Source organism: Phytophthora parasitica, assembly GCF_000247585.1.
Source record: "Phytophthora parasitica INRA-310 unplaced genomic scaffold supercont2.26, whole genome shotgun sequence".
Classification (NCBI taxonomy): Eukaryota; Oomycota; class Peronosporomycetes; order Peronosporales; family Peronosporaceae; genus Phytophthora; species Phytophthora nicotianae.
In genome coordinates, this window is record NW_008649012.1 from 600514 (window position 1) to 610470 (window position 9957).

Consider the following 9957-nt stretch of genomic DNA (forward strand, 5'->3'; position numbering starts at 1 on the left):
GAATTGCGTATGCCTGATTAAAAGGTTATGACTTAAATAAAACCCAATATTGGGTGAAATCTTTTGTTGCAGGAATTTTGTGTTGTCGGATTATTATGCTGTTATGCATGTATCAATACGCACGTCTGGCGATTTTGCTGTTCGATCGACATGGTGTTGCGGTAGCCATCCAGACTGCGGAGCAGAATGGTACAGCCCCGATCAGTGGTCATGGTCTGCGGATGCACAAGAGTGATCCTAAATCTCAATAGTGGGAATAGTGTAGGACGGAATGACCCACAAACTCTACTCGAAACAACAGCAGACATTTGAAGAGAATCGAATTATTATGCGTTATATGTAGTTAATGCATGTCATGCATTTAGGCGGTTAGCAAAGTGGTCGTCTCGGAATTTTGGTTGACGTACAGTCAAGGTCTCGAAGAATTCCAGCTTTGGGTCGTGTGTTGTGTCTCTCGTGAAATGTATAACATTCGTTTCTCTTCGTTTAGCCAGCAGTAGAGTTGTTGCCGGTGTCAGCAGGCATTTGAATTGCTGTCAAAGGTTTACGGTTCATGTGATCAGCCCTGCCATTTCGCGTATGCAAGCGAGTTTTGTTTCGCTCGCATTCCCACATGTCTACTACACGCATCGTTTGAACCCACTGCGCAAGAAATAGTGTCGTGGATCACAGTGTGATTCACACGCCCTGCTGAGCCATTAGGGTTTGCACGGTTCAGAACTCGTACTCATAATGGATTCTTGTAGAACTACATTGCGAAAGCGTATCGGAAGAGCTGGTTGCTCTTGTCATAGAAACCTTGGCAAATGGGCGCCCAAACCCTGGAACCAGTACTAGCAGTGAACTAGAACTCTGAAGAATATGTAGAGGCATTTTATTTTGTCTACTTCCTTGCACGTGAAGTATTTCCATGGGCTTCGAGAGGTTGCTGTATCCGCATCATCCGAACAAGGCGCTCAGGTGGCTACTCTGGTAACAGACCTTAACGGTTGATGATCAGACAAATGATATTTGCCGACGGTAGACTGGGATCAGAACTATGATATATTTGACTTGTGGGAAGTAGTTGGAGTGGTTTTCGAGGCCCAGGCTGTCCGAGCTGATGTTACTTCGCTCATTTTCTTTGTAAGTTTGGGTCAACGTCGAGGGTGTGTGTGTGCTTGTGATTCTGCTGGTGGAGAGAAGACCGATAACTTAGTGGCAATCTCAGTGTGATGTCGATAGTATTATGGAGAACATCGATCGCGTCACTTATCCCTAAACAAAAACTCCAAGAAAGGAGTTTGGAAAACATTTTTATTTGGAGATTCACTTCAACCCGCTCCGAATCCAGGCTCATGTAATGGTGACCGGCAAAAACGAGAAAAGGCAGGTGGGTTTATAGCATGGCTTGGGCACTGAGATCATGAGCATCACGTGCGATCGAAAAGCAGAGTAAAATGGTGCAAGTGGTGGTGCGCTTTACATGGATCTAAACCCTGTTACCGGCGGTTGTTTACCTCAGACAATCCTCGCCACTTCCTATCGCAAGAGAAACTCAAGTGCGCATCGCTGTTGACAAAGCAATTCCTGAAGACACGCGAACGGATCACGCTTTGCTTTGCCCTCACTTGCTTTAAAAAACCATGCCTTCATATCCACGTCGCCACAATGCGCTAAAGTTAATACTGCTCACCGCCAGTTCTTCGAGCACCTCATCTTCCTCCAATCTTAGCACTAATTGTATCGGATATCGCTGCACGGTTGAGTCGACTGCCAAAAACGACTACGAATTACTGTTGTGTTGCCACGTCAGCCATTATCAGATCCTCAAGCCTTGAGCCAATCAGCGTCGCGTGGTAGTCTCAACTTGCGAATCATCGGCGTCGTCACTCGTCCAGGTGGATATCCGCCCCACGTTGCGCTCGGGCAAGAACTCGGCGTCTTCGTGTCTCTGGCAGCTTCAAGTGCCAGTCTCGATCACTCCCGAGTTCGCCAAGAAGGTCTAGAGTCGTCCACAAGCCCCAGTCTCTCGAAACATGCGTCTACAAGCGATCCGTCCGCTGCGCAGTCTGCTGCACTCGAATGTCGCCGTCTCCAGTGCGCTGCAGCCCTGGAGTGTACGCAGGTTCGCGTCGGCGCTGGTCGACAAACAGCAGGAGGACGAGCGCATCACTAAAGTGGTGGAGCTGGCTAACGAGCAGGCCGTGCGCGTCACGTTCGAGGATGGCGCCACCGCCAAGTTCCACAAGCTGTGGCTGCGCGACCACTGCCGCTGCGAGCACTGCATGCACCCGGAGACGCGCCAGCGCCAGCTAGACACAGCCTCCATCCTCATGAATACACCGTTCCACCGGCTCCAAGTCACGAACGCCGGTGGCGCTGTGGCCATCGACTGGGATGCACCCGTTCGCGGCACTCGGTGCACGGCCAGTGAGTTTGACGCGCAGTGGCTGCGTGATCACGCGTATGCATTGGAAGGAGGCAACGCGGACGACGAAGAGACTGCGCCCTACCCGAAGTCGTATCGCCAGCCACGCCTGACGACGCAGAAACTCTGGGCAGGCGCCGATTTTAAGCTGCCCACGCACGACTACAACAAGTGCGTCGATAACATCGAGCCGCTCATGCGCGACCTGTACTTCTACGGTCTAGTGCGTGTGTCCAACACGCCCAACTCTATGGAAGCCACGGAGAAATTCTCCAAGAAGATCGGCTTCGTATTGCGCACGATCTACGGGACGATGTGGACGACCAACCCCACGAACGACGCGGAAGGATACAACGATACTGCGTCTACGAACTTGGAGCTGCTGCACCACACTGATGGCACGTACATCCGCGACCCGCCTGGACTGCAGATCTTCAACTGTGCGGCCCAGGCTGGCGAGGGTGGTGAGAGTCGCTATGTGGACGCGTTCCACGTGGTGGAGACACTCAGGAAAGAGAACCCTGAGGCTTTCCGCGTGCTGAGCACGACCCCTCTTCCTTACTTCACTGTGGACAATGACGCTCACTTGGCTACTATGGAGCCGCTTATCCGCGTAGACTACGCTGGCAACGTCGTGCAATTCCGGCACAATGACTACGACCGTGCACCGTTGACGCATCTGAGCTTCGAGGAGGTGGGTGAGTTCTACAAGGCACACCGCAAGCTGCTGGAAGTCATGCGCAGACCAGAGATGGAGTTCTGTATGAAACTCCAGGTGGGCGACATGGTCGTCGTGGACAACCAGCGCGTGATGCACGGCCGCCACGCCTTCCAGGGCGGAGATCGAGCTCTCATTGGCTGCTACATTGGCCGGACGGAGTATGAGAGCCGTCTGCGCGTACTCGGCATCATTTAATCATTTGCGCTGAATTTGGTAGACACGAGAGTCTGCTCTTGATAAGTTTAACAAGAAAATTTGAAGATTAACAACAGTTTTGGGTCTTTTTATCTAAACGAAACAATAATTTTTAGTTGAAGCGACTTCAAGATAACATTATTCACATACTGACATTCCTAAAACTATGAGAGGCGAGCTCACCTCGAATTCACACGCTCATTTATAACTACCCTCCATTCCCTGTGCACGTCCAGTATCGTCGAAGTTGCTGCTATCAAGCGTGGGTGGAGCGATAACCGAGTCATTCCCCCTGCCATGAGCCCGTGCCAATTGTCGTCGTCGCACTTCAGTAAGCTCAATCTCCAACAACTGCACAATATCTTCGAAACTAGGACGTCGCAGCGGATTGTCGTGCCAGCAGCGCTTCATAATTTTTGTAAACAGTCGCGGACAGTTCCGAGGGATCGGCGGGCGTACACCACTCAGCACTGCCTCAGCCACTGCCAACACACTTCCAGGGATATCTGCATACGGCACAGCACATGTGTACAGCTGCCAGCAAATGACGCCGAAGCTGTACACATCGATCTTCACCGAATACTCGGACGTGGCCTCGTCCTTCAACACCTCGGGTGCTGCCCAACACGCACTACCAATGTTGGTTGTCATCTGCACAGTGACATCAGCTGACGGGAAGAAATTCGGCCGTGGAGCTACCACGTCGCGAGTGCGTAGCAGTCGAGACTCACCGAAGTCGGCAACTTTGAGCATCTCCTGCTCCGAGTCAAAAATACAATTCAGTGGCTTGAGATCCCGATGCACAATGGGTACAGGTAGACCGTGCAAGAAGCGCATTCCCACTGCGATCATATGAGCATAACGCAGCCCTCGCTCGTACGTGAAGGGTGTGGTTCGGTTGGCATCGATCAGATCTTGTAGCGTCCCACCGCCCAGATATTCATACACGATGTAGAGATTGATACCGCTGGTGTAGCAACCATACGTCATCATGACGCACGGATGAACCAGCTTTGACGACAAATAGGCTTCTTCCTTGACATGTTCCAAGCACTCCATCTGCGCGTGTTTAAACGTCTTCACAGCCACCTCAATGGATCGCGATACAGATCCGTCTATGTATCCTCCTTGTCGCCATCTCGCCTTGAGCACGATAGCGAACGTTCCTTCACCAACGATATTAACAGGATCATCGAACTCGATACTGTTGGGGTCAATGGCTTTAAGTGACAAGCCAAAGTCGAACGCCTTCCTGCACCGATGGAAGTTCGTGAAGGTGATTGCAGCAGTACACACACCCAAAATGTCAAAAATGGACTGCATCACAAACGACGCGATGGTTGGAACATTCGATGAGTCCGCCACTTTGAGCGCTGTGAGGATAATGAGGCTGCCCCAGCATACAAAGAAGACGATCAGATACGATCGCGCCACTTTGTTCAGTCGTCCCGTAGCTGAAGTCGGATACGACTCGCCAATGGTGCGTTTGAAGCGCACGTAGAAGATGAAATTGAAGGCAAACGCCAACAACGGGTAGTATACGTACAAGATGAGACGACACGTCGGGTACAGACAAGGTGAAAAGGTCTCCTCGTCCAGAATCTCCTCTTCTGTTGCCGACGATGAGCCTGACTCGGATTCGTCCTCGTCGTAGTAATCATACGTATCTCCAGACCGGTAGCCAACCAATGCCAATGTCACTGCGGCCACGACCGAGAGCAGCAACACATTCATTGTGTACCGGCGATATCGGCGCTTGGCGCTCTGAGAGTCCATCAACACATCTGCGTACGACACCACCGATCGATACATGTTAAAGGCGATGGCACAGGTGAACGAGATCTGCGCGAAGTTGAAGAAACACTCGAACATGCAGAAGAAAAGATACGTCATGTCCGACAGCGTTGACGTCTCCAGCATCACACGCAGCAGAGACGTAATCCAATAGCCACATTGCACACAGCTCAGCTCCAATACGAAAGGGTGGGAATATGTGCGGAAACTGCGGAACGTCACGTGCATGATCACAACGACCAGTGACATCCACAGCGACAGAACCATCAGGATGCAGTGGATATACGTGTACGTGTTGGAATAAATGCTCGAGTAGTCATCGTCCGAGTCCGACCACGCCAAATCATCGTCAGAATCCGCTGAAGACGATGACGATCCATCGAGCGCTGATGCGCCAGAATTTGTCAGGCTAAAATCTGCCTCCGACGCGATACTACCCGAAGAAACCACAAAGACGCTGCCACTGCCACTGTCATTATCGCTGCTGCTGCTATTGGTCGTTGTTGTGTTGGTACTGCTTTCCAGCGAGTTGCTCTGAATCTCCACGCCCACTCTGGCAATTAATACTGCGGCCACCACGAACGCTGTCAACGTGACGCCAATACACGCAATGAAGATGCACATTTTCTTGCGGGCTCTCGCTCGATGCTGGTTTTTCTCCAATAACCTGGCACGCATGGCCTCAATCTTCATGCGTCGTCGCAGTCTCCTCCTGTTCCTGTCTTCATCGTCACTAACTGAACTGGGGGCGAACGGTCCGTCGTCCAACACGTCATCGTAAGGCCCAGGGCTTGAGCCACTGCTAAGTCCCGGCACTCCTGCTGTAAGATGTGGTTGAGAGTGATTGTCCATATCCACGCGGTGTTCGTCCTGTGCTGTGTCTCCATTGGGCGTAAAGTGCGCCATGTAGGCAGGTGAATCGGAGTCCCTGTCCTCTCTCCTGTCTGAATCTGTAGCTGTAGTTGTAGTAGTAATAGTAGTAACGTCCTGTGTATCTGTCTTGTCTCTTTCTTCTCTTCGTCTCCTGGACACTCGTTCACTGCTCTTCTTGCTGCTGTTGCTGCTGTTCTCGTCTACTGAGAACTGTGGATTACTGGTCGAATATCTGTCTTTAGAGCTCATAGACGACGCATAGGACTCGAGAATGCTCCTCACATACAACTCCTGGTCGAGGCTGCGTCGGTCCTCTCGACTGGCTGTGCGTCGTCTCTTTGGTCTCATGCCTGTCACGCGTTTCCACCACTTGATGCCTCGACTGGAGCTGCTGGCGCTAGTGCTACTGGTGCTAGTCATCTCGCTGGCTGTACTAGCGTTACTATTGGCCGACATGTCGAAGGTCGCGGGCAGTTCTGGAACCACCGAGGACTCGGATGAGCCCGTGGGGAAATCGCTGGTGCGTGACTCCAGTGGCAGCAGAGGCGGCGGAGGGCGCGGCTTCTTGCGCCGCTTGTCGGGGGCTGCGACGGAGGCCATGGGGCATGAGACGCGCGACGTTCGAGTGAGATGCACGACCCCCGAGAGCGGCCTTCGTCGTGCGCGGGGCTGGTAATTGAGGCGGAGCCGCCTTCCCCGTTCTTGTCTTTCCGCAACGAAGAGCGAGGACGCGTGGTGTTGGCCTTAAAAATTGGAGTTAAATCGATAATGACAGGTGAAAAACGACGTTTGTGGAGATCAGTGTAAGACTTGAATAGAAAGGTAAATTAGAGTTCAGAGGTTTTGGTTTATTGCGCTGTATGGACCATCTGATCAAAGCGAATGCAGAGAGGAGGGGCAAGGAACACATGGCTGACATTGAGCATAGTGAAGCCAAGTAAATTAGCGCGTGATGTAATGTACACAACGCTGGGCGTTGATTATGTCGAGGCCAAAGACTGGACGCGTAAAGAAGGCCAGTACGATAAAGGAGCAACACCACCAGCGCCGAGTTCCGACGCGCCACCTGGAGCAAATTGTGCCCGCACGACCAGGGCTCGACGGTCGAGTCGACCAGCAATGAGGCTTGCTGGTGAGGGATCCACAACAACGAGCAGTCCACATTTGCGATGGGTGCCGTTACGGCCACGGGTACGTTGAAGTAATCAGTTCGGTGATGAAATTGCAAACCTATTAGGTACGCAGTACTGAGTGTACTGCAATATGAGTATTAATAGTGAACGGCGTTACGGAAACATAAGTTCGACAAGACGACAGGCCTTACAGCAACACATCAGCCCTTTTGACACTAGAAACAACACAGGCAAGCAATTTAGTGCCGTAAAATATTGTGCGTTTCAACCGAATTGTCCAAAACGAGCTCTTATGCTCAGAGTAACAAAGGCACTAAGGATAAGGGTTAGGTAAATGAGCTCGTATTATGAGGACAGTACCAACGAATAAGGAACTATCTGATTAGTAGATCCAATCAAAATCGACATAGCTGGCCGTAGTCCGCAGCCAACCAGCCTCTCCATCCGAATGCGGCAATTTCTTGGCCGTTCGGAAACAGGCTGCATTTAGCATGACTTACTCAGGCGACTTACGTTGGAGAGCAATTGTACTCGTTTATGTGTATGGCATGGATGCAACAATGGCTGGTACACTTTTTGGAAGCCACGAACGCACTATCCGTCGCTGGATTACAAGATTTAATAAGACAGGATTGCCTTGTGAAAAGAAACAACTCCGACAGCGTAGCAGCAATTGGCCTCAAGAGGTCGTGATGTTTGTGGAGAAATACGTCAAAGCGCATCCCTGCTTTTACATTGAAGAGCTCCAAACTGAGCTACGTCGCCGGTTTGGCCACGTAAAAAAACACATCCGCGGCTTCAATATGCCGTGCTCTACAGTTTGACTTAGACCTTACAAGAAAAAAAGCTAACTAAGCGTGCACGTGAGTCAGCTCCTCGTGAACGTCACGAGTACGCTAACCGACTTCTACCGTTTTACAGTGGCCCTGAGCAACTTGTCATCGTGGACGAGACTTCAAAAGACGGAAGGTTTGTTTTTTTTATTAAATTTTTAAATAATATTTTGCTAATCATTGGTTTTGCGTATTGTAGAAGCGTTTTGCGAAACTATGCGTGGTCGAAACGGGGTACACCGACTGTAGTCAACTTACCGTCATCTCGTGGCCAACGGATATCTGTACTCGCGGCATTGGACGTACATGGCTTTTTTTCCTGGGGACACACTTTCGACACTTTTACAAGAAAACAGTTCCATGAGGCTTTTGCAACTAAGATTGCGCCTTATTTGAACCGATGGCCGTTGCCTAGGTTCATTATGGTCCTCGACAACGCCAAGATACACATGTACCAGGAGCTACAAGAGCTCGTACACTCCACGGGATATCTACTATTCTTCTTGCCTCCCTACTCACCAGATCTGAATCCCATTGAGGTGGGGTTTTCGTTGCTAAAACGTTTGGATCATCAAAAATGCAGGCTTTGCATTCAAGGAGGCTCCAATTTCGGTTATTAATGCGGCACTAAGGGAATGCACCAAGGTGCACGATCACGTCGGGTATGGACTCTACAAACACTGTGGATATTTAAAAGCCGCTCTTAACATTGCAAGATAAATTGTATTGTCTTGTTTAAACCGACATTTGTTCAACTCCATCGTCGCTGAGTGCATGATCAACATCGTCCATATCTTGTTCCGGGGGCGGAACGAACACGGATACTGGGCGAAAAGGAGGGCAGAGCGGATATAATGGCAGTCCCAGTGCACACCTAATATCCTCCACTCGCATACGTACCGTTAGTGTTGCTTCGTTTAGGATAACCTGAATCGGTGCGAAATTCATCCGGTTCCCTGGTTGCCGTACTAGCTTCTTGCTCGAGGCTGTCGATGTGCTGCAACTGCTGAAACGTAGTATTGTTCGGTACACGCACGGCTTCTCCGTCGGGTAATCTGGCTTGTGCTGTAGCAGCATAACGTAGAGTAGCGGGACCGAAGGGTACATTGGCTGCTTGGAGTGCTTCTTGGACTCGTGGTAGTACTTGCTGCACGCGGTTTTCTGTAGCACGATGGAGCGTAGCAGTTGGCACTCGCTTCGTTTTCTCTATATGCACAAAAATGTCTAGCCCAAAGTCAACGTGTCCACCGCGACGCAGCCGAGCGTTCCGCCAGGCAGTCCGTAGCAGAGGCATAAAGCCGTCCTGATCCATCTTCACGAACGCCTTTTGAGGGGCGTTCTTCGCAAGTCGGATGTATACATTAAGTCCGTCGTTCCAGGTTAGACGCTCCTTTGTGGCAAAAGCCGACTTGACCTTAGCTCTTAGAACATCGTAGCCTTCTGAAACCGAGATGTCAAACGACAGCGCAACGCCTTTATCGCGGCAGCGTTCGAGCGGTCTTCCAGTCTTCACTGTAAGCTCACAACGCAGTTCACCTGGCAGTGGAATCTCCATGGTTCAAATGCTTAAATGGGTCAAACATGTTTATTATGTAGAATAGAGTAACCTATATTTAGCACGTAAAACAAACAAACTGTTGGGAGGTAAGTACACAGCACGGTCGAGTATTGTAGATAAGAACGTCAGGCACTTACTTTTTATATTATCTGGCGGGGAATTAACCCAAACGGGCGACAGTCCCTCTTAGAATAGGCAGATGCACCATTCCCCCTCAATTGACCTGCGTCGTCGCGAGTACATGCACACTGCTCAGCAGGCCGTCAACCAGACAATAAGGGCTAACGTTGGCGCAGATTCCGCGGCGGGAGACTTCTTGAATGAGGGTTTCCGAGTAGATTGATTGAGTTTGATTGGCTTGATTAAAGAATACCCGCTTGTTGAATAGGATAACCCTAGCCGCTTCTTACTCTCAGTTTAAGCCCCCCCCCCCCCCCCCC

The 9957-nt window shown here is 50.7% G+C and overlaps 3 protein-coding genes across 3 annotated transcripts; 1 reads left to right on the forward strand and 2 right to left on the reverse strand.

The window, feature by feature from the left end:
• The first annotated feature begins 1810 nt into the window (after positions 1 to 1810).
• Positions 1811 to 3450, forward strand: PPTG_11185 (trimethyllysine dioxygenase). Its single transcript, XM_008907473.1, has one exon. The coding sequence runs from the start codon at positions 2019 to 2021 to the stop codon at positions 3324 to 3326; it is 1308 nt and encodes a 435-aa protein (XP_008905721.1). The 5' UTR covers positions 1811 to 2018; the 3' UTR covers positions 3327 to 3450.
• Positions 3405 to 6787, reverse strand: PPTG_11186 (TKL protein kinase). Its single transcript, XM_008907474.1, has one exon. The coding sequence runs from the start codon at positions 6591 to 6593 to the stop codon at positions 3525 to 3527; it is 3069 nt and encodes a 1022-aa protein (XP_008905722.1). The 5' UTR covers positions 6594 to 6787; the 3' UTR covers positions 3405 to 3524.
• A 1907-nt stretch (positions 6788 to 8694) lies between these two features.
• On the reverse strand, positions 8695 to 9514 carry PPTG_11187 (hypothetical protein; the record flags this gene model as incomplete). Its single annotated transcript, XM_008907475.1, has 2 exons — positions 8695 to 8783; positions 8860 to 9514. 2 exons carry the CDS (start codon positions 9512 to 9514, stop codon positions 8695 to 8697), a joined length of 744 nt encoding a protein of 247 aa, XP_008905723.1.
• Between the last annotated feature and the right edge of the window lie 443 nt (positions 9515 to 9957).